Source organism: Gambusia affinis, linkage group LG04, assembly GCF_019740435.1.
Source record: "Gambusia affinis linkage group LG04, SWU_Gaff_1.0, whole genome shotgun sequence".
NCBI classification, from domain to species: domain Eukaryota; kingdom Metazoa; phylum Chordata; class Actinopteri; order Cyprinodontiformes; family Poeciliidae; genus Gambusia; species Gambusia affinis.
Window position 1 is genome coordinate 6,118,434 of NC_057871.1, and position 22,834 is coordinate 6,141,267.

Below are 22,834 nucleotides of genomic sequence, written 5' to 3' on the forward strand. Positions count from 1 at the left end.
AAATTGAATTACTCAGTTAAGTTAATATTTGGTTTATATATGAAACCTGTAATCACGCAAATAGCACTAGTTTATTTAAAAAAAACACGTATTGCAATAAAAATTTTTTATGATATTCTAATTTGTTGAGATGACCACATTCTCTGTTGCGAAAAATCAACTCCTTCCACGGCCACTAGAGGGCTCTCTGTGATCATTTGAGTTCTGTTCTGGTCACGTGGTTGTTGAGTGATGACGTTCAATCATCGCGACTGAACCGCGCGTTGTTTGGAGAGTGTTGTGTTGAAGAGCGGTTAAATTGATCTTTTTCACCATTTGGTGTGGATTTATTCGGTCTGCTGTTTTGTGTATTGATAATCAGAGCTCTTTATAGACTATTGAACAGTTCGGAGTCCAGGCGCAGGCATGTTTAGCCCCCGCTCCGCCCCGGGCTCCGGCCGGAGGCACCAGGGCAGAGCTACTGGGAGGAAAAGCGTCTCTGGGTCGGGTGGTGGGCTTATGTTTTCCCCGCGCAGGACGCCTATGACGGCGAGGTGAGTGGACGCACACTGAATACAGGCTTTGTTGTAGTTTTATATTTCCACTTTAAAGTAAAAACAACACATTTTGCTTGTTTGCTAGGGAACTCTAGTAAACAAACAGCACATGCAGTCATAGAGTTACCTGCTTTTAAAACAATAAAAGCCAATTTTAGCTGAAATTTTGGTATTTATGCATAATAAAGTTTACCGTATAAAATCATTGGCTTTTGCAGCCATTCTAGAATATTAATGCAGAGGTCTAACAAGTACGCCGTTCAGAATAAAAAAAATTCTGGACGATCCAGAAGTTATTGTGATAAATTATAATATTGTTGTTTTGAGTACATTTTCATATAATATAATAGTAATTAGGCAATAATCCAAGAACACATTCTCAAAGGTCAATAAACTTTAAATTCTAATGATTATTTAACTCTGGAACTGGAAGGCGGTTTAAATTGTCCTTTAAAATGAGCCAGTTGAGACCAAAACATTAGACTGAAGAATTTTGTCACTCAGTTTTTGGTAGAAAGAGAAAAGAGCAAAACAATAAATCATGCAAGTGGAAATTATTGAGTTACTTTTGATTTATCATATGATAAATTGAGTTATTGCTTATTGTTACAGGCCTACTAATAATAAATCTCTAAAAAAATGATCTGGTGGATCTTGTTTATAAAATTGGTTAAATTGGTGCAGCTACATTGAAATGTGTTTTCCTTTGGAAAGTGTGGTGGGAAGATTATTATAAGTTAACATCTGCTGATCATGCTACATTAAACACTTGTGAAGTCCCACCAAAAGAACCTGTTTGGGCTACACACACAAAGTCGGGCGTTGTTTTCCTGCACCTTCATGGGAACCAGACTGTTTCCCATGTTTTGGATCCCTTATCCTTGGTACAAAACTTTTCCTAATGAAAAGCTCTGCCTGTAGAGCTTTTCATTAGGAACTTCTTCATTATTGATTGTCTTACAAGCTCTCTGTATTGTGCACAATATACAAATAAACCTAATTGTATGATTTCATCTAACAGTGCTTGGAAATAATTTTTTTCCACAACAAGAATTATGCAAGAGATCTCAAACTTTTGTGCTGCATTTTAGTTAAAAATGGCAGTCCAGTTCAATCAACACTTTTCCTTCTGTCCTCTGCAAATCGTTAAAATCCACATTTTATCAGAAACTAACACTTTATGTTATTATCTTGTTGATTTTGCTAAAAATCCAGTCCTGATGTGTGTAATCTCTCTTCGTCAGGTCGACGCCCACTCGAGTGCAGAACTACACTGTCACTGAGACGGTTTACTACGATGTTCAGACGTTTGGTTCATCTCTGCCTGTCAAAGTGATGGAGGCTCTCACCATGGCTGAAGGTGAGAAAAGCCTCATCCCTGATTGGAAGGAAAGAAACAGGAATGCTGTATCTATATAAGATTACATACACCTTGTTGTTTTTCTCACCATCTGTAGTGAATCTTTTTTTTTTTAGGTCAACTAGAGTTCCTAAAATTATAGGTATTTGTTAATTGTCATAGTAATGACAGAATATATCAGATATTTATGCATTCGCATTTCTAAATGTTAATTAGAGATATTTAAGATTAATTGCTAAGTACTTTGAAATGTCACTTGGCGATTCCTACTTTGAACTATTCTTTGAACATTGATGTATTTAAATGCTGAAATAAATAAAAATTTTCCGTTTGGTGTGTTAATAAACAGAGAAAATATTAAAGTTTTATTTTTTTCTGCTATTGTTTTCTAAGTTGTTTCTGGTTCTTCTAGCTGACGACCCGATCTCAGTAAAGGTGAACGAGAGCGGCTGGGCCTGGATGGTTTGTGGAGAGAGACTAATAATCTGGAAGATCTGCCAGACCGCTGTAGCTAAGGTACGATTAACCAGATCAGTAGGGAGGGGCGATAAACCAATTTTATTGGTGCTTGAAGATTTAATTTTTGGAAAATTGAGATTTTTTTTCTGTCTTACAGTTTGTATTTATTTAAACTTTGAATTCAGGGCAGCTCTGTGAATATTTGATGCAGGTTAAGATATTTTTTTCTTGTTTATGAGAATATTAGAAGAATAAAGAAGTAATTTAATGATAACTCCTGCAAAGAAAATGCCAAAACATTAAAATGATGAATGTTGAGCATCTTGTGAAGTTAAGTTACTTGACAGAAATACTTACTAATACGTAATACTTTTGGCACATTAGCATCAAATTATTATTAGTAGCAGAACTTTGAAACTAGAGCAAACAACTGTGCAAAAAGATCTACACAAACTGAGCCGCTAATCCAATAAAGCTTTTTTCTCTCGTAATTTTGAGACGTTTTTACTGGTAAAATTGCATCTTTATACTGCTAATATTTTGATTATAATCTTGTAAACAAACATTCTTGTAGCCTGGCTCTAATACTCAACTATAGTGGTTGAAATAAAATCCACTTTTTAAAAATATTTTCTTTTTTTTAGAAAAAAACCTAGAAATTTTTTACATTTTTTATTTAGAAACAAAAGCTAGCAAAAAAAAAAGAGATAAAAATTGGATCTTGGATGAAAAAAATCTGAGCTTTTATTCTGCAGCCCTTTCATCCAGCCCTACAAATCAGCATAAAATATGATCTGTTGAAAATGAATAAGTTATAAATAGTTTCTGATGTAGAATAAATTTAGTCTTTTTTAGTCTGAATGCAAATGAAACGTGTGTTTTGCTGCAGCTGTCTGTTTGCAAAGAGCTGCAGCTGCCCAGCAGTGAGTTCACCTACACGGCCGACCTGGTAGCTCTGACGTCTGCAGCTCCTCTCAGGACGGCCACCGTTCAGTCCGTCTCCGTCCTCGCCGTGGCTGCAGAAGGAACGGCTCGCTTCTGGCTGAGTCTGGCACATGAGGGGACCTACACAGAGTCGGACGTGAACCTGGGAGATCTCTGCAACTTCGTTGTTGCACTCAGAGTTAGTAAAAATTAGAAAAAGTTTGAAATTTTTTGTATTTATTGTGACAGAAATCTTGTTTTTAACCCTTGTGTTGATTTCTATCCTGATCTTCTGCTGCTGTTTCAACTTTTTTCCTTTTTTCTCTGTAAGGGTGGAAGCTTTGTTTTATCGTCTGTGAAGAATCAGCTGCTGAGAGCGAGCGCAGACTCTTCAGGGAAGCTGCAGTACCGAGCCCTGCAGCAGGGTCAGGGGGTTCTGTCCGGGATCGGGCGCCGTGTGTCCAGTCTGTTCGGCATCCTCTCCCCTCCAGCTAGCGATGAGGTGAGTTATATTCAGTTTGCAATTTCAGCTAGATGGAGAACAGCAAGATATTTTACACCCACAAAAAACCAAAAACAAACATTAGCTGAACTGGAACCTTTGGGTTTTAGACATTTTTGATGTCCCAGTTTATTCTAAACTTTTTTATTATTGTTTTTGTTTTTTTTATTTAAATAATGCGAACAAAGCTCAACATATAAAAGAAAGGGCCCCCTACAAAAAAATCAAACAGATTTCAGCAAAAAATCAGAGTTGAGCATCAATACCTGCTCTGTTAGTGAAGCCTAAGGTGAAGTTTCAGAAAGTAAAGTTTCAAAATGTTGTTGCAAATGCAAACCAACATTCTGGATCTGGAAAAACCTTGAAAACTCCCAAAAATCATCCAGCATCAGTAGTAGTAGTAACTGTATACAAATCATCCTATAAATGTCTCCGCAGCTCCACAGCGTCCTGTGGGTGGAGGGAACCAGCTGCTTGTACTCACTGACCAGTTCCACTGTGAGCAAATGGGAAGTGGACGACAGCACAGAGCACCAGGTCTTCAGCTGGGACACCAGAAAAGCTCTGACCGAGAGCATCGTGGATTCAATCTGGGTCAGTAAAACACAACATGTCGCAGTGAAATGGCTGAAAGCAGATTCAAACTACTGCTGGAGTCAGGAATCCAACTGGGACTGCATTTACAGAAACTATAGATGTTTTTCTGTGTTCTTTTCTAAAAAGAAAAGACAAAAAATATATTTTAAAAAGTGTATTTTATTTCAATCAACCCTTCTGCGAGTTGTAGGACGGAGTACTACGACGCAAAATTGAGAAAACCAGAAACAAACATTACATTTTGATGAATTTCAAATATGTTGGTCAATGTTTCATTTATTATGGTACAGAGTAAACTCTAAACAGACGGGTTTTTAGTCTTGATTTAAAGGAACTCAGTGTTTCAGCCGTTTTTCAGTTTTCTAAAAGTTTGTTCCAGATTTGTGGTCCATAGAAGCTGAATATTAGCAGAATAAAGATGCCGTTTTACCAGAAGAACGTCTGAAAATGAAGAAAAAAGTTGTTTTAAAGAAAAGAAATTGTAGATTTATCAAGATCTGACTGACCAGATCAGTTTGTTTGTTGTTGCTTTTTTCAAAAATAGACTCAGTTGTTGCTCAATAATTTCAAAGTCCTGCTACCAATAATAATGTGATGCAAAGGTGTCAACTGATTGAGTATTTCTTTATCTCAGTTTAACTTCAGAAGATTCTCAACATTATAAATTTTAGTTACTCTCGTTAGTTGGACTTCTAGTAATATTTCTTCTTCATTCTTCTTTTATGAATTTATTCTCATCATTTCAAAAAACTTTATCCTGGCCTAGCCCTAATATTCAAAGTCTAAATAAATAGAAACTGTAAAACACGATGGCGGCTGACACCACTCTGAAATATGGAAACTCAAAGACTGAACTGGTGAAAAATAATCTCAATTTTCTAAAACTTAAATCTTCAAAACCCTTACTCAATTCTAAGGCCTTAATAAAATTGCTAAATACTATTGTGATATTATAGGAAGCTACATGTTTAATGCAAACATTGATTTTCCAGAAAATGTTACTAAACTTTTTCCTCCAGGGGTCAGAGAGCAACTATGAAGAGCTGAAGGAGGGAGCGAACGTCACATACCTGGATATGAAGTCGAGCCAGTGAGTGGTTTCATCTTTCTGTCTGAAAAGGAATAAAAAACGTCAGACTGGTTTTAGTCTATTTTCTTAGATCTTTAATGTCTATGTTTCATATTCTGTGAATACTGAATTTAATCAATTTTAAAAGCTGATTTTAGAAGATATTTTTGTAAATATCATTTCCAAGCTTCTGTGATTCCCCCACTCAGCTCCTTCAGACTAGCCAGCAGCAATTAGCAAACACCTGGTGGAACTGAGCATCAGCTGACCTCATTCTACGAGCTGCTTCTCATTGAAACAGATAAAAATGTTGTTAAAGGTTTAATAGAGGAGCCATGTTGTGATGACTTCCTGTAGCTTCAGAAAGAACAAGAGTTTCTTAAAGAGGCAGAGGCCCAATTTCACAGCATTAAATTACAAAGTCAAATTTCTTTTTAGTCATATTTGATATATACAACGTTTTTATAACAATTATTTGCCTGATTGTGCTATAAAGCGGCACTATGTGCCTGCGAAACATTTAATCCTGCCTCTTTAATATAGCATCGTCTGTTTACGGGGACTTTTTCTTATTGTTTTAGCCGACTGTTGATGCTCTTAAGCACTAGACTCCCCGTTACACCTTGTAAATCAAATAACGGACAACCTGATAATTTGATCTCCGTGCCCACCGTATGATGTCTAAATCCCAGTCCCTGTTGTTCATGCCTCCAGACTCGGCCTGGTGGTTTTGGCTGCAGCCTGGCATCCATCAGATTCGCCCTGCCTGGCTTATTTCTGCCTGGTCACCCTGCAGGAGACCGGAGACACAATCTCTGACCAGTTCACCGTGGAAGTGACCAAGTACAGCTGTCCATTCCAGGTCAGTGTCCATCCTGCTCCGGCACGCTTCAAGAACTTAGTTTTTACATTCTGGAAAATCAGTATAAAATGATCATCTTCAACTCTTATGTTAATATTCTGATACTTTTAGAGTAATTAAACAGAAAAGCCTGAAAAAAGATGGAAAACTTTATAAGCAAATACAAATTTACCATAGAATATCTAAAAATACACATTTCTCAACCTTATTCACTGCAAAAACACCAAATCTCAATTTTTGTGCAAATATCTTATTACATTTGAAATGCGACAAAACTAACTTACAAGTATCTTTGCATCAAGATATAAGAGCTTGTTTTGAGTTAGAAAAAAACCTTAATATTTGTGAAAAAGTACTATTTCCTTTGGCAAATAGATTTACTTAAAACAAGACAATTTCCCCATGTTATAAGTGCCAATAGAACTGATAATTTTTCATCAATATCGAGAAATTATTTACTTAAAACAAGCTTCTATATCTTGCAGATAAGTTTTAATTTACATATTTGAATGTGTTTTTGTTATTTGTTTTAAATAAAGTCAGTTGGTGGAATCTTCTAACTCACTCTTTGGTTACCTAGCAACAAGTAACTTGCTCACTCTTTGGTTACTTAGCAACAAGTAACTGGAGAAGAAGTTTCAGGTTTGGCCACTGGGACTCGTAGCTGCCTAAAAATAAGAAAAAACAACAGTGTGGAGTGAAAACTGTGGATAAAACAGGAAAAATTACATCACCAGTTTAGCAATATTCAGGTATTTAAAACAATTATTATTTAATTATGTAAAGACTGATATGAAATGCTTGAATTGTGATACGTTTCTCAGCCTTATTGCCCAACCTGGGTTTTATTCTCCCAGGATGTACTCTTTATAACGGGGTAAAACACATTTTGAAATAATAGTTTACGTTTAAAGGCCTTCCGTTTATTCTTGACTCTGTGCGGTTCCATCAGAGCGAGGAGGAGCTGCAGGCCACACGCTTTGTGCTGCCCGATCCACCTGGTACCACCGCCGTCCTGTACAACAAGGAGATGGTGTCGGCCTGCTCAACCGGCACCAGCAGGGCGGCGCTACCAGATGAGAAAATTAGCTTCAACTCACCAGGTAAGACTCATTTCTTTCCCCTCTTACATAGACTTATTTTTTTTTAAATCATTCAACTGAAAAATATTAAATTCTAGAAGGAAAAAATATTGATGACATCTTTGCTTTGTTTTGGGTTTTATGACATTATTAGAAGAGAGACCAATGAGAGCTTATTAAAATATTAAATTATCTATTCTTGCCTATTCTGCAGAGTATTATATAAAATATTTATTTTTAACATTTCTTTGTCTTTATCACTCCCATTAGTGTACAGGCAGAAGTACAGATATAAATGTGCAGATAAAGAGAAGTTGTTAAAAACAGTTGTTTTGATCAGGATTTGACTTTGTGTTGTTTCTCACCACCAACACGGTAACATAATAGTGACTTCAAGAGGAACTGCTATGAAAAATTCATGTTTAGCATGTTTTTGTTTTTCTATTTAGGTTTTTATTGCTTCTAAAAATAAAAGCCCAAGTGCTTGAAAAAACACACCCAGGCGTTTTCTGGAAATATGTTAACGTTTTTCGTAGAAAATGAGCCATATCAAAAACCTACTGATTATCAAGTCACATTCAACATGCACTGAGCCGTTACCTAGCAACCCCAACCAAACCCAGCCCGCTGCCTAGCAACCTAAGCTGAGCTCCAGCTGGTTCTAATGCTGTCTGAGCTGTACAATGGCTACTGGAAAAGAAAAGTGACGCGACGAGTGTAGGGAAAGGCATCAATGTGGGGTTTAAGTGTAAAATGTGTCTGTCTGTTCAGGCGATGGCATACGTGGAGGAGGCTGCTGCTCCAACCTGCCGGTGTTTTTCTCCCAGAACAGTGGACTGGTAGCTGTGGTGGCCAGAGAGAGCGCCTCCATCCTGCCAGAGACCATGGAGGACTCGCTGTGCTCCTCGCTGGCTGCAGCGCCCGAGGTAAAACGACCAAAACACAATCCGATGATTGATATCTCTGAAGGTTTACACCAAGGAAGGATGCGTCTAATTCAGTTTCAGCATGCTACTGAATTATAACTACGTAACTTTTATAAAAATATTTTTTACTAGTTTAAAGCCATGACATGATAGTATAACATATCTACCACAATAACAGATTTTGCTGGACAATAAATTCTCCCAGAAGTTATTGCGATAAACGATAATATTGTTGTTTTGAGACCATATTCAAATAATATAATGGTAATAATGGCTTAATAATGGAAGGACGCATTCTCAAAGATCAATGAACTTTAAATTAATAAACATTTATCTCTGGAACAGGACGACCTTTTAAAGATCCAAAATAACAGAAACAACAAATAAAATGACTTATGTAGTATCTGTAAACAATTGTCCTTCAAAAAAGTAGCTAGTTGAGACCAAAGCACCAGACTGAAGACTTTTATTATCTAGTTTTTGGTAGAAAAGAGAAAAACAATAAATTATGGAAATGGAAATAATTGAGTTAGCTTTAATTTATCATTCAGTTAATTGATTTCTTTCTTATTATGACAGGACTGAACATGAAATAGATAATCTGTGAAAAGATTTATCTCCTCCACCTCTTCCCTGTCTTGTTTTGGGTCAGCTTAAATTACCAAAATTATTTCTACTTGCTAAAATCCTCATTAATGAGAGAAATAATAAGTCGGATTTATTTACGCACTAATGTCTTCTGGCTCTGTGAGCCTCCAAACAAACCCTCTAACGCAGCATTTGAGATGTGAAACACTGATTAGAAGCAGGGAAACCTGAAGTAAAGAATTTGCATTGAATCATTTAATCACTTTCTTGACATAATTTCTTTTTTTTTTTTTTTCAGATTTCTGCCATGGAAACACCAACCAGATCGGAGCCCGTCGCTCAGGAGGACAAAACCAAACTGCTGAAGGCAGCGTTCCTCCAGTTCTGCCGGTATGTCGCTACAAAACAACTATTTCTTACCTTTTCATGCATCTAGTATAGACTGACAAAATGAAACTTCACTTGTGAGAAATTAGTTCTCGCATTATTGTGATGTTTAGCAAATAAAAAATGATTTTGATCATTTTAGCTGATTTAACTTCATACAGTGAGAAAAAAGGTGACCTTTTCTTTCTGTTGTCTATGTAAACGTCTGGTTGTAACAGTTGAGTAACTGGAATTTTTGGATTCAATTAATTGAATAAAATAAAGGTACATTCTGCATATTTTTTCATTTAAACAGATAAGCTTATTTTACACAAATATTTTAAATTTATCCGGCCCTCGTTAGTATTCTCCAACTAATTTCTTTAGATTTTGGCATTCGCTGCAGTAATCAGCATTACTACATGGATCTGCTTTAAAATAAAAAAACTGCAGTCATAATAGAATGTTAGTGTGATTCCTGTGTTTTCCTTCTCGCTCAGTAACGACCTGGTTGGCGCTCAGACGGTCACAGACGACCTGTTTCCTGCAGACGCTGATGGAGAGGAAGGAGCTGAGCTGGACGGCATTGTGGTTCAGATCAACCTGGAACTGGTGGACGATTACCCGGCGTCAGACCCTCGCTGGGCCGAGTCTGTCCTCGGCGGTGAGGCGTGCTTTCCATCTTAAAAACTTCATATGGTCCTAATTATTAAACCAGCGCTACACATTACATTTAGTAAAATACCATCACCAAATTTATTCAGCAACTACATCAAATATGTTGATCAGTGTTGCATGTACTGCTAATCAAAGGCAGCTCTAATCAGGTGGGATTTAGCCTTGATTTAAATATACTCAGTGTTTCAGCAGTTTTGCTGTTTTCTGGAAGTTTGTTCCAGATTAGAGGAGGATAGTTCTGCTTCTCCTTGTTCAGTTCTGATTCTTGGGAACCAAAACTTTTGTCAATATTTTGTTAATGTCAAAAACACACAATTTCTCGATTGCGGTGTTTCCATCAAATAAAAAACGCAAAATAAATCATATGTGAATTAGTCTGTTTGTGCAGTAAGTCATTAAAAAACATCCAGCGCCATCATCCTCCAACTACTTCCTGTGGACTTTTTCGTCATTTCCTCCAGTAGTCATCCGGCTGATGATCACAACTCGTGTGATGCAAAAAACTGTTTCTATTGCAGTTTTGTGAAATACAGTAATTTCAATACAGCCAAAAAAAACACCTCATCCTAGCTCTTGCTGTATTTCCATGAAGTCAATTCATTTTTGTAATTCCAATTTATACAATTATATGGTGAATGGAAACATAGATGGAGTGGACCAGAACCAGAAGACCTGAATAATCAGGAAGGTTTTTAATGTTTTTATAAACTAACAACAGTATTTTATTTTAGCAGCGGTGTTCTGGATCAGCTGCAGCTGTTTGTTAGATGTTTTAGGCAGACCTGTGAAGACACTGTTGCAGAAATTAATTTGACTAAAGATAAACACATGGATGAGTTTCTCTAGGTTTAGTTGGGACATTAGTCCTCTAATCCTAGACAGTCTTCAAGTGATAGAAGACCGACTTTGTAACTGCCTTTATGTGACCCTGAAGGTTCAGGTCCTTCACTACACCCAGATTTCAGGTCTGATCTTTGGTTTCCAGCTCTAATAACTGAAGCTGAAGATGGATCTACTTTAGGTCCAAAGATAATAACTTGAACTTCATCTTTTTCTGTGGTTATTTCAGAGAGTGCCGGTTTTCCTCTCACGTCCCTCATCATCCTCCACCAGCTGGAGGACAAGATGAAGGCTCACTGCTGCTTCATGGACTTCCTGCTCCAGGTATCCTAACTCCGTTCCTCCTCTTCCATGTTGGGTTTCTTCACGTCTCACGTTTGACCTGCGGATCAGGTGGGCCTGCTGGACCGGCTCAGCCAGGTGACGGTGAGGTCGTCTCCCATGGCAACCCGCCTGCTGCTGTGCGAGCACGCTGAGAAGCTGCAGGCGGCCATGGTGCTGAAGAACCACCACAACAAACACGCCGAGCTGGTGAACCGGGCCATCAACGTCGCTCTGCAGCGAAGCAACACCGCGGTGCCGCCCAGCCTCACGGCGGCCGACGTCTTCTTCAGGGAGGTGTGTGTCTGAGGAACTGCTGTTTGGCAGCCGGATGGCGTTTTAATGAAGCAGCGCAGGGGTGCCCAAAGTGAGGCCCGGGGGCCATTTGTGGCCCTTGGACGGATTTTGTGCGGCTCCTGACTGCAATTTAAAAATGATTCAAATTTGTCCCGTAGAGCCAGATGGAGAGTTTTAATTTGTTACCAGTGGAAAAGTTGTTACCCATATCTTTTTTTTTTTACACAGAAACATCAAAACTGCAAGACAAAGTATTTGTGTTTTTATAATCAAGTTTCAATAAAAGGTAAAACCAAGAGGCTTTTACTGAAAAAACAACTTTGCTGCATCCAAAATGATCTTTTATTCTTTCCTAAATTTGGCTAAATTGAGGAAGCATTTTGAAACAAAGTCACCCAAAACCTTCTCTTATTACTGAAAATTTATTCAGTTGAGCCCAAAACACACTGAAAACTTTCTGTTAAAACAGGAAATGGTGTATTAACATCTTTGTCGAAGAAAAGAAAAATCTTTCAAGAAACTCATAACTTTTGAGAGAAATCTCAGAAAGGAAATTTGTTAGAAACCAATTCTTGTTTTCAGATTAATATCAGAAATTTCTACCCAAAAAAAGAAAATCTTTTAAAAAATTTTCTTAAAAAATATTTCCAAGTTTTCCAGAAAATTTCTGATATTAGTCACTAAATTTCTGAGTTTTTGGGGAAAATTTGCTCCTGATACACAGTTGTAAGAATCCCTTGTGGGATTTGGACCTACAGTAAATATTTATTTGGTTGATGTGTTTATTTTTTGGCTCACCATTACTTTTGAGTCTACAGTTTTGACCCACGGCTAAATGTTTGGACGCCCCTGATGTGGCGTTTTTCCCCAGGTGTCTCAGATCTCCTTGTTGTTCGACTGTCTGGTGGAGGAGGAGGAGCGGATCCTGAAGGAGAACCCGGTCGACTCAGAGCTGTGGGCTGACGTTGTGCTCACAGTTAACAACATACTCAAGGTAAGCGCAGTGAGCAATAAATCTGTTAATCATATGATAAATAAAAATTTTATCAATAATTTCCATTTGCATGATGTATTGTTTTTCTCTTTTCTCTCTTTCTGGATGATAAAACTTCAGTCTGGTGCTTTGGTCTTAAAATTGTCCTATTTTTTGAAGATCCATTTTGTTTAGAGAAAACTTGTTTTATTTGTTGTTTCTCTTGTTCTGTTTATTTTTGAATACTTAAAATGTCTTAAAGTTCTTGTGTTAAATATTAATTAAAATTTAGGGGTGAAATTTCGACCTCTTAGCTCGATTGCCTCAGGTCAAAGGTTAAAGCCCGCTCTGAGTTCCCAGAGCCGTATAGCCTTTACCGCTAAACGCTAACCGCCTCCTTTGCAACTTTTTAAATACTTTTAGAAGCAGAAAAAACATATGAAAAGTGAACAAATTCTAAGTGGCAAATATTTTTGGAGTATTTTTGCATAGCAAAACTCCATAAATGGAGTTATTTTGTGGACTTTGATTCTGAAAATATGCAGCTTGTAGCTGGGGTAGCAGCTTCAGAAGGGAGGCCCAGACTCCCAAGGCGTTCCCAGGCCAGCCGAGAGACAAAGTCCCTCCAGCGTGTTATTTATGCACCTTTGTTCTTTATGCAAAAATATAAATCAGAAAACGTGTGGTCTGTGTGCAGGACATGCTTCAAGCTGCAGGTCAGTACAGAGAGACGAAAGCCTCCATGTACAGAGCTTCAGAAAATGCATCTGCAGAGCCAGAATATATTCCATGGACAGGTAATATACCAGAGCGACGTATTGATTTAACATTGAATAATAATTAAATATTGAACAGTTTTCCCCCACCCTGTTCCCTCCAGCTTCAGGGGGTGTAGGAGGCGTTCGCACCGTCCTTTCTCACCAACACGAAATCATCCTGCACTCCGTCTACCCTCACGCCGACTCAGAATTGCGCAGCGCCCTCTGTGAGCAGCTGGTGGCACTGTTGGACATCTACCTGGGTGGCTATGTGGCCCAGCTCTCCTCCCTGCAGAAGCAGGGGCCCCTGGGGGCCCAACAAGAGCGCTACAACGGCCTGGAGATGGAGTACAGCCAGCTGCGCTCAGAGCTGCTCAGCCCTCTGTGTGAGTGGAAGACGCTAAACTTTGACAATCTCTTACATCAGAGGCGCCCAAACTTTTTTCCTTCGAGTCGTTGAGTTGAAACAGGGCTGGACAATAAATCAATAACGATATCTATCGCGATAGACGTGATCAATATCAACAGATAGTATGTCTGACAGAATATTTATTATTCAGCTAAAACAAATGTTGGTGGAATCAGCTAACTCACTCCTTCTTTGGTTGCCTAGCAACTCACTCATTCTGTGGTTGCCTAGCAACAACCTGCTCGGAAACTGTGCAGCAGCAGTTTAAGGTTCCACCACATTTAACTGCCTAAAAATAATAATAATTTTTTTTTTTTTAAAACAACATGGAGGGAAGACTGTTGATAAACAGGAATGGTCCCATCACCTGTTTGGCAGAGTTTCAGATATTTAAAACAAAACATTTTAGCAATAATTATTAACATCAACCGATATGAAACGTTTTTATTGAGATACATTTTTCAGCCCTAAGTTGAGAGCACTGTAAAATGTATCATTTTGCGTATTAAATTTTTTGGTTCAGTTGTTTTCTTATTTGGTCAGAGAAGCAAGATTTGTTTTTAAGAAAAATTAGGGCAAAGTTTGTCAAATTAAGATGGATGGAAAATCTTTGCTACTATATGTATTTTTTTGTCAAAAAAATTAAAAAGTTCCCATATATAGTCTGTATCTGCCTAAAATCCTTCAGAAGGCCACTAACGGCCCCCGGACCGCACTTTGGACACCTTACTTGGGTATTATGTTGGAAAAGATTAAAGGCCCTGCCCTTTTAGCCATCTGCATAGATTATTATAAGCTTTTATTTTAATTATCTAATTAAATATTTAATAAATTACTTCTCTATTAAATAAATATTTAAGCATTTTATAAAACATTTATTTTATGGTACATCGAATATTTTGATTAGGTATTTAATTTTGTCCCTTTTGGGCCTCCATATGGATGATGTGTGTTGCAGTGGAGCTCGGTCAGTACCAGTGGGTCGCAGCGCTGGCAGAGAAGTACTGTGACTTCGACATCCTGGTCCAGATGTGTGAGCAAACCGACAACCAGAACCGCCTGCAGCATTACATGGCCAAGTTCGCTGACCAGGTACAGAACCGGTACAGAACCAGCAGATACCAAACCAGAGAGTCCTTTATTATTTAATATGGAAAGGTTTGTAGTTGTGTTGAACATTAACCGGATCCTTGTTCAGGTTCGCAGTCACACCAATGATAAAATTTATCTCATTGTTTTCCTGATCTGGAAAAATACGGAATAAATATGGAAATGCAGCATGAAAAAATATTTTCTAACTCGACTCCCTGTTCCAATGTCTAAATGTTGTGTCCTTCTTTCCTCCCTTTCTTCCTTCATCACCTACTTCCTTTACTTTTGGGCAACTTTCCTTCCTCCCTTTCTCTAACAGGCCCTTCCTTCTTTCCTTCCTGTTTTCCTTCCTAGTGTCCTACCTTTGTCACTAAAAACTTTCCTTTTTTCCTACATTTTTCTTTGTTTCCTTTGCACTCTTTTATCCTCCTTCTTTCCATTTATCCTTCTTTCCTTGCTTCTTCCTTCCATTTGTTCTTCTCCCACCTCATCTTTTCCTTCTTTCCTTCCTTCTTTCCTTGCTTTTTCTTCTCTTCTTTCTATTCCTCCTTTAATTTCACCTTCCTTATTTCCCTTCTTGTTTATATTTCCTTTCCTTGCTTCCTTTTATCCTTCCTTCCCTCCTTTTTCCCATCTATCATTTTATACTTCCTCCTTTCCTTTGATCCTTTGTTCTATTTGTCCTTCCTTGCTTATTTCCTTCCAGCCTTCCCTATTTTTACTAAGAATTTTTTTCATCTCTCCCTTCTTTCCTCTTTTTGTCTCCTTTCTTTTTTCTTTCTTCCTTGCCTTCTATCTTGTTCTTGCTCGTACCAAATGCCAACTCTCCTTGTCCGCTGGTCAATCTGTCATAAAAACTCAGTGAATTTTTCTCTCTTTTGCAAATGAAAACCTACAAATTAACTCTCTGTGAAGAACTGCTAATCCTCATTTCTGAAACCAACATCTAAACACAAACATTAAAAAACAAATTCTGCTCACGTAAACAAACTCTTCCTTTGTTTCGCTCTGATTTTCTAGAACTTCTCTGACTTCCTGTTTCGTTGGTACATGGAGAAAGGGAAGCGGGGGAAGCTGCTGGCCCAACCCGCCGCGCAGCACCAGCAGCTGGCCAGCTTCCTGCAGTCTCACCAACACCTGAGCTGGTTGCACCACATCTGCATCAACGACTTCCAGAATGTATGCACACCAACACAAACCTCTGTTTAATAAACCAACTCTGTTTGATCTGAGCTAAAAATGGGGCTATTCTGTCTTTAATGTCTGATGTAAACTTTGGTTTTCCAATTTAAAAGAAGAAAAGATTTTTTTTTTGTGCTAAATTTCAAGTTGAGTGAAAATGAGTTTGTAAATAGAGTTGGGGCTTTTATTGTTGTGCTTACATTCCTTAAATTAATAACCACATTAAGTTTTTTTTTTTTTTACTGTTTTCAGTTTTAAGATTCAACATATATTGGAAATTAGTCAGTTCCCTGTTGGAGAACAAGTTGTGCAAAAAGCACTGAAACATTATCAAGTTGATCATGTGCATTCAAATATTTATAGAAGGTCACATTAAGATGAGCTGTAGAAAAACCAAATAAAAAAATAAAATGTTTACCTAACTTGTTGTGCAGTGGGACAGATAAATCAAGACAATAATAACAATAAAAAAAATATATTAAAACCAAAAAAGACATACAAACATCTTTTTTATAAGCTTATGGTTATACTTGTGAAGTTTATTAAAGTTTATAGCCATAAACCTCAATACATAAAAAACTGGTTAAGTCATGTTTTTTTATTTCTGTTTTCTATGTATGATTTTGCATGTTTTCAATATTATGTTTTATTGTTTTACATTATCAATATTTCGCTTCCTAATACTTTTCAGATATATTGTTTATAAAAGCCCATCTAGGGATAAGTGCTTATGCTGTAAGCACCTAAAAAGTCAACAGATATTCTAAAATAGAAAACGGCAAATCAATGCACATTGTGTAAAAAGCCACTGAAAAGGAATTTATTTTTAAGAGAGACCTGAAACATCAATATGAGATGCTTCCCTAATTTTAATATTTTGTGAGTAGTGTATATTTCATGCTATCTGTTGTTATAACTTTGCTCCCTGCAGGCCCACAGGACTCTCTACACTCAAGCCAACAAAGAAACGCGATACTTTGTGAAGAAGAAGACTCTGCTGGCTCTCAGTAAGCTGACGGCGCTGGCATCAGATCTGCCTCAGGATGAGATCAGCAAACAAGTTGACGGTAAAAAAAAAAAAGAATATATATATATATAACGGTTTTAGACTAAGTTTGTTTAGTTCTGACATCTCTGCTGTTCTGTGTTGTGATAAAATACATGGGAGATTGATGTGATGTTATTTTATGGTAACTTCTAAACTGATGGGAGCGTAAACATTGCAGATTAGATGGATGCTTAGCTGCAGGTTTTTGGCTCAGATTCTTTGTGTTTGTTTCAGTTTCTGGTAACAAGATGGAGATTCAGTGTTGAATTGTTCATCTAAAATACATTTCTGACTCTATAAAGCATATTTAAACAGTTATAAGTATGAATTTTATGTTTAAAACTTATGTTTCTTTTACCTTGGGCTTCAACAAATGATTATTTTTATAATGAGTAATTTTAGTGTTTTTCTGACAATCGGAAAAGAAAAATTTATGATTTTTCATTTAACCGTTTGAGTTTATTTCACACAGTATTATAAGTACATTTAAAAGATACATATGAACAAATAATTAATTTTAAAATAAGAAAATTAACATTTTTCTGTCTAAAAGGCCATGACACAGCATTTCTTTAGTGCATACCTGATTGTTGCAAAAGATGCTTCTGTAGCTAGACAACTTCTAATATCAGCTTATGGAAAAGTTCTGCTCTTTCTGCATATCAATACAGTATGTGGCTAATATGTTTGTTTTTAATTTTTTTATTAGCTGATTAGTAATTATATAGCAAAATTTTCAGAATTTGAATCAGACCTGAAATGCAAAATGTATATATTTTTTGTACAATTTTGACTTAATTACTGCTCTGAATATGTTTGGGGTTTTTTTAGTCAATTACCTTTTTTGAATCTTTATTCTCCAGTTAAAATTAACTGATTAAGAAATAAGTTGACGAATATTTCAATAATTAACTATTAACTGTTTCAGCCCTACTTTTAGCTTTTATTTTTCTGCATTTTTAGAGAGACAAGCTGTAATAATTAAACATTGCAACCTTTTAAGCTGTAGCTGACAGTGCCATGTCTCTGCCTGTCTCAGATATTGTGGAGCAGGAGCGCTTCCTGCTGCATCAGGAGACCTTGCCCAAGCGCCTTCTGGAAGAGAAAGAGCAGAACCCCGACACCATGCCTCTGCTCAGCGCTCACAACCTCATACAGGTAAAAATAAAACACTGATCACACAACAGTCATCCAGGATCAGGTACCGACCAGCTTTAAACAGAATAATCTGACCAGGTTCTGCCTCACATTTTTTATAAATTTTTTACACATATTGAATGTATGCTTGATTTTGCTTCCACATTTTTATTATTCACAAACAATTAATTGATTTACGACTAATGGTTTATTAGATTAAAATTAGTTCCAGTCGATTAGCTAATAACATCTGCTTATACTTATTTCAGTGTTGTAGTTTGACCGCCATCCAGCAGGGGGCGCCGCTGGTCATCCTTAAAGGGAGCCATTGGTACAGGAATCAAAATGGCGGCGGGGGCACATTAGAACGGGAAAAAGAAACGGTCTAAGCTGAGTCCGTTGTGGGATGAAAAATGCACTTTCTGCGATTCTGTTTTGAAATGTAAGCCTTCGACAAGCTCCTTAAGTTTCGCCTTAATAGCTGCTACGAAGCCGATGGTGTGATGAAAAGCGGTGGAGATAACAGAATGAAAAATTCACCTTGTACGGTTGTTTTTGAAATAATTAATTGTCTTAATAGCGCTCATTCAGCCGAGTTACATAATAGAGCACCATCAACTTCTCATTTTAAAAATTAATTATGTGCGATGAAGTCGAGGATGTGATGAAAATCTGTGACGATATCACAGAAAAATTGTAACATAACGGAAAAACTATGTCGCTAATAAACACGGTTGATTTTGCGGGCTGTTTTGAGCTAATGCACTTAAGGGGAAATTTTAGCAAAGTTTGACGGTACTTCTGTATGAATATCTCTTTTTATGGGAAGTGGAAAAAAAGTTTCACATTTATTTATTTTTTACTTATTTTTCTTTTCGGCAACTTTGAGATTCCTTTTTTGTTATATTTTATGAACATGTCCAAGTTTAATAATGTGAGAAAACCCCAATTGTATAATAATAAAAAAAATTATTTGGTATTATATGACAAAATTATCCCTTGATATGTAGAAAGACAGTCGACCCCTTTGATAAAGGAGAATTTAGATTTTTAAGAAAATGGATGCTTATCAACTAATCATTAGTTGATAAGTTAACGTTAGATCAACTATCAATCATCCCTATTCAAATCAACACTTTAGGTTGTTGTGTTACATATATGTTAAAGAAAATACGCAACATTTTGTTTGTTTTTATTGTGAGAAAACGTTCAGGAGGCTTAAATTACTGTAACAGGGTAAAACAAGCAAAAGATCGCAAGTCAGAAAGAGGCTCATATAACAGACTGGATCCAAAAGTTGGATAAAAAATTGAAAACCATCTGTGATTCACTGGGATGTTGAGATAGATGCACTTTACAAATATATTTAGTTGGCTAACAGAACTGTAGGAATCCGATGTTGTAGTTCTGCTAAGTGTAATCCAGTTGGGGAAACCTCAAATTATGAGAGATAATTTTTACAGATTAGCATTTCCTTTCCTCCAGCTATACATCTGTGATGACAACAGGCAAGCCAACGAGTATGACTTCAAAAAAGCTCTGGACCTGCTGGAATACATCGATGAGGTAACGTCCTGTTTCTGCTGAACCTCTGGGTGCCATTTTGAATCGGTAATCATGTAAACGATTTTATGTGATTTTGTTTTAGGAGGATTCTGTGGACATCGATTCTCTAAAATGTGAAATCTTAAGCAAAGCACTCAGGAGAGACGAGTAAGATTTTCATTTAATTAAAATTATTGAGAGGTTAAATCGGAGGTTATGTTTGGTTTACTGTGACACCAACATGTAGAGTAAGATTTTTGCTCTTATTTTTTTCACTTTTGTCCATTTGTTATGACGAATAAGCAGAACAACAGCCAGCAGCATGTGATTAACCTTGCAAAAAAATTATGCTTTATGAATGCAGAGCAGAGAGAAAAATACCAATTAATCTATCAATTATCTAGTTAATCAGTTAAACGGATAAAAAATTGGCATATTGTGTATATTTCTTTTTAAACTTAACCCTTTTTTAAAAATAAAATTGCTTTAAAAGAAGCAAAAATAAACTCATATTTTTTAATAAGAAAAACATTAATTGTCTGAAATACAATAGCATAAGATATATTACAGCGCAGATTGTTTTTAGATTAACCTATTAATAAATAAATAGCATGAAAAGGAACTCTTGCATTATGGTCACAACTGTCTTCTACTGCCCTCTAGTGGTCATAGAGTTCTGTCAGGTTTACGTTCTTCTGTAAAATATTTCACAGAATGTGACTTTACGGCTGGTTTCTTTCAGCTGGTCCTCTGCTGATGGGAGCGACGATCCTCTGGAAGCAGCTAAAGACAGCATCTTTGTGAAAATCCTCCTTAAACTCATTCAAGAAGGTGAAACACATCAAGTTAGATTATTATTATAGTAAAATGCCATAATCCTTACTTTGGATGTTAGGAACAAATCAAAACTCCTCACTGCTTTCTTTCTTTTTTCTCTTCCCCTTACTTTATTTCTTTCTCGTTCTCTCTTTTCTTTCTGTCCCTCTAGTTTTTTTCTCTCGTCTCTTTTTCTGTTTTCTTCTTTCACTAATATTTAGGTGCACAGCACACAAAATGCACAGATTTCTACTTTGGACTCATTATAAATGAAGTCTTTTGGACCATAAAATGCTGACTTCAGATTTTTACATTTGGCTGATTTTATTTTTTACATTTGGCTGATTTTATTTTTGTCTAGCATTGTCTCTCTTTCTTTTTCTTTTTGTCTTTCAACAGAACAAATATATGGCAAAGAAGCACAAATAAACATGCAATATTTTAAACAAAATGATTTGTAAAATAAACCAGTAGGTGTTTAAAAATGTATTAATTCTCCAGTCTATAAGTTTACATGCAAACTCTTACTCAAAATGGTAATTCACTACACTAAATGCATATATCTCCATATCAGAGCTTGATGAACATACACCCAGATTAGTATATATTAAATTTTGAAATAACTTTTAACTGTTTATTTACTCCTTAATTGTTCTTGAATTGTGCAATATTTTTACTTTGCTTAATTCCGTCTAAGCCAAGTAGCTAAGTAAAAACTTAAAGTTTGGTGTGAAACTTTCTGATTTAATCGTTTTAAACTTATAGATCAGCAGCTTTGGGTTGAATGTGTAGTTTTGATGCAAATATTCATGAATATTTCCATATATTTCATGAATACAATCTAATGAATATATACATTTGCAGTGAATCCGATCTTTTCCTGCTTTAAACACATTTCTTATAGAGAAACCTTAAACTAAGTCTCCTTTCCTTCCAGGTGTTCCTCTGCAGACTTACCTGCCTGATGTGAAAGAGCTGCTGGAACAGGACGAGTTGAGCACTTTGAAATCAAAGCCTTACTTTGAATTTGTCCTTCGAGCCAACTATGAACATTACTTTCAGGCTCAGATGTGATGGCTGCTTTTTATTGTAGTTAAGCTTTCTGCATTTCTGTTTGGCTTTACACTCTAATAATGTTCAAGATTTGTATGAATTTTGCTCTTTTTCTAAATAAATATGTTGGTAATTCTTCATTTCTTGACTTTTGTTTTTGCAAAAACACATGGAGGGAAGGATTTGTAACCTTTTATTTATTTATTAAATGATTATTTCCTGAGAAGAGCATTGAAACTTTGACTTTTCTAAACTTTACTGATGTTTTTCTTACAGAATCAGAAGTAACTAGTAACATAATTCAGTAAAAATGTTGTTTACTCGCCCTGCGACAGACTGGCGACCTGTCCAGGGTGAAACCCGCTTCTCTCCCGGAACGTAGCTGGAGATAGAAACCAGCAGCCCTCCCGACCCCATTAGGGACAAGGGTGAACAGAAAATGGATGGATGGATGAATGGATGTTGTTTACTCAGTTTAGCAAAGGTTATAAGTTTAATATGTTCAAGATGAGGTGCGAAATTAGCTCTAAATGAACCGACATGATCTACTTTCAATGCTTCAAAACTGGCTTCCAACTGTGAAAAAAATTGAAAAACTGGGCTAGCTGAGGCACAGCAGATGTACATTCTGATTTTAGGTGTCTGATTCTACAAAAAGGCCTCATTTAAGCATCTTCACACAAACTGCCAATTAAGACAAACTTTAAGCAGTTTGTCTATAGTTTAAACTTCAAGTGTGAGACAACACACCCCTGAGGTACTCCAGTTCTGATTGTTTTGAGATCATAGATCTGTTAAATAGTAAATGGACTGAGCTTATTTTGTGCTGTATAAGTATTTCCTTCTGTAATTCTGTGTCCAGAAAACACTAGCCAGCCTTTGTGATTTTACCTACAGTACTTTTAGTACAAATGCAGATATGATACAGAGAGGAAAATCTAAACTTTTCTGACTCAAATCTGGGAATAAAGTGCTCTTTTTTAGGAATATATGGAACACAAATTTAATGTTACACAAATTTTTCAGGGCTTTTTATAATATATATATATATATTAGGGGTTGAACCAATTAGTCGACTCTTGGACGTCTCGCGAGTTTTTACATGTCATGTCGACTAGTCGCAGTCATGTGATTGCCGGTGGTGACAGCCTGTGCTGATCTGACAGCACAGTAAACGTCACAAGACACAAGAAAAATAAGTTAATACATTAGTTTAAATGATATGTAGATGGATGCATATTTGTGGTTTTACAGTGTTTTTAAAAGGAGATGGAGTTGCAGCTGCAGTCAACTACAAAACACGAGCCGTCTAAAACTCGCCCCCTTCCCGCTAAGGATGTCACTTAGCCGGCTCGCGAGTGTCTTTGTCACGACGATCTAACTAATACATTATGATGTTATGTTGCTGATTAAA

The 22,834-nt window shown here is 36.7% G+C and overlaps 1 protein-coding gene across 1 annotated transcript; it reads left to right on the plus strand.

Annotated features, from left to right (window-relative positions):
- Positions 1-224: 224 nt before the first annotated feature.
- Positions 225-21,560, plus strand: nup133 (nucleoporin 133). The gene is made up of 25 exons (XM_044113526.1): positions 225-533; positions 1,781-1,896; positions 2,309-2,412; positions 3,245-3,478; positions 3,611-3,781; positions 4,220-4,375; positions 5,398-5,468; positions 6,162-6,309; positions 7,262-7,412; positions 8,163-8,317; positions 9,204-9,295; positions 9,772-9,935; positions 11,019-11,113; positions 11,183-11,407; positions 12,279-12,401; positions 13,078-13,177; positions 13,261-13,524; positions 14,506-14,639; positions 15,660-15,818; positions 16,753-16,888; positions 17,909-18,027; positions 19,492-19,572; positions 19,655-19,719; positions 20,294-20,382; positions 21,305-21,560. Exons 1-25 carry the CDS (start codon positions 406-408, stop codon positions 21,439-21,441), a joined length of 3,417 nt encoding a protein of 1,138 aa, XP_043969461.1. The 5' UTR covers positions 225-405; the 3' UTR covers positions 21,442-21,560.
- The last annotated feature ends 1,274 nt before the right edge of the window (positions 21,561-22,834 follow it).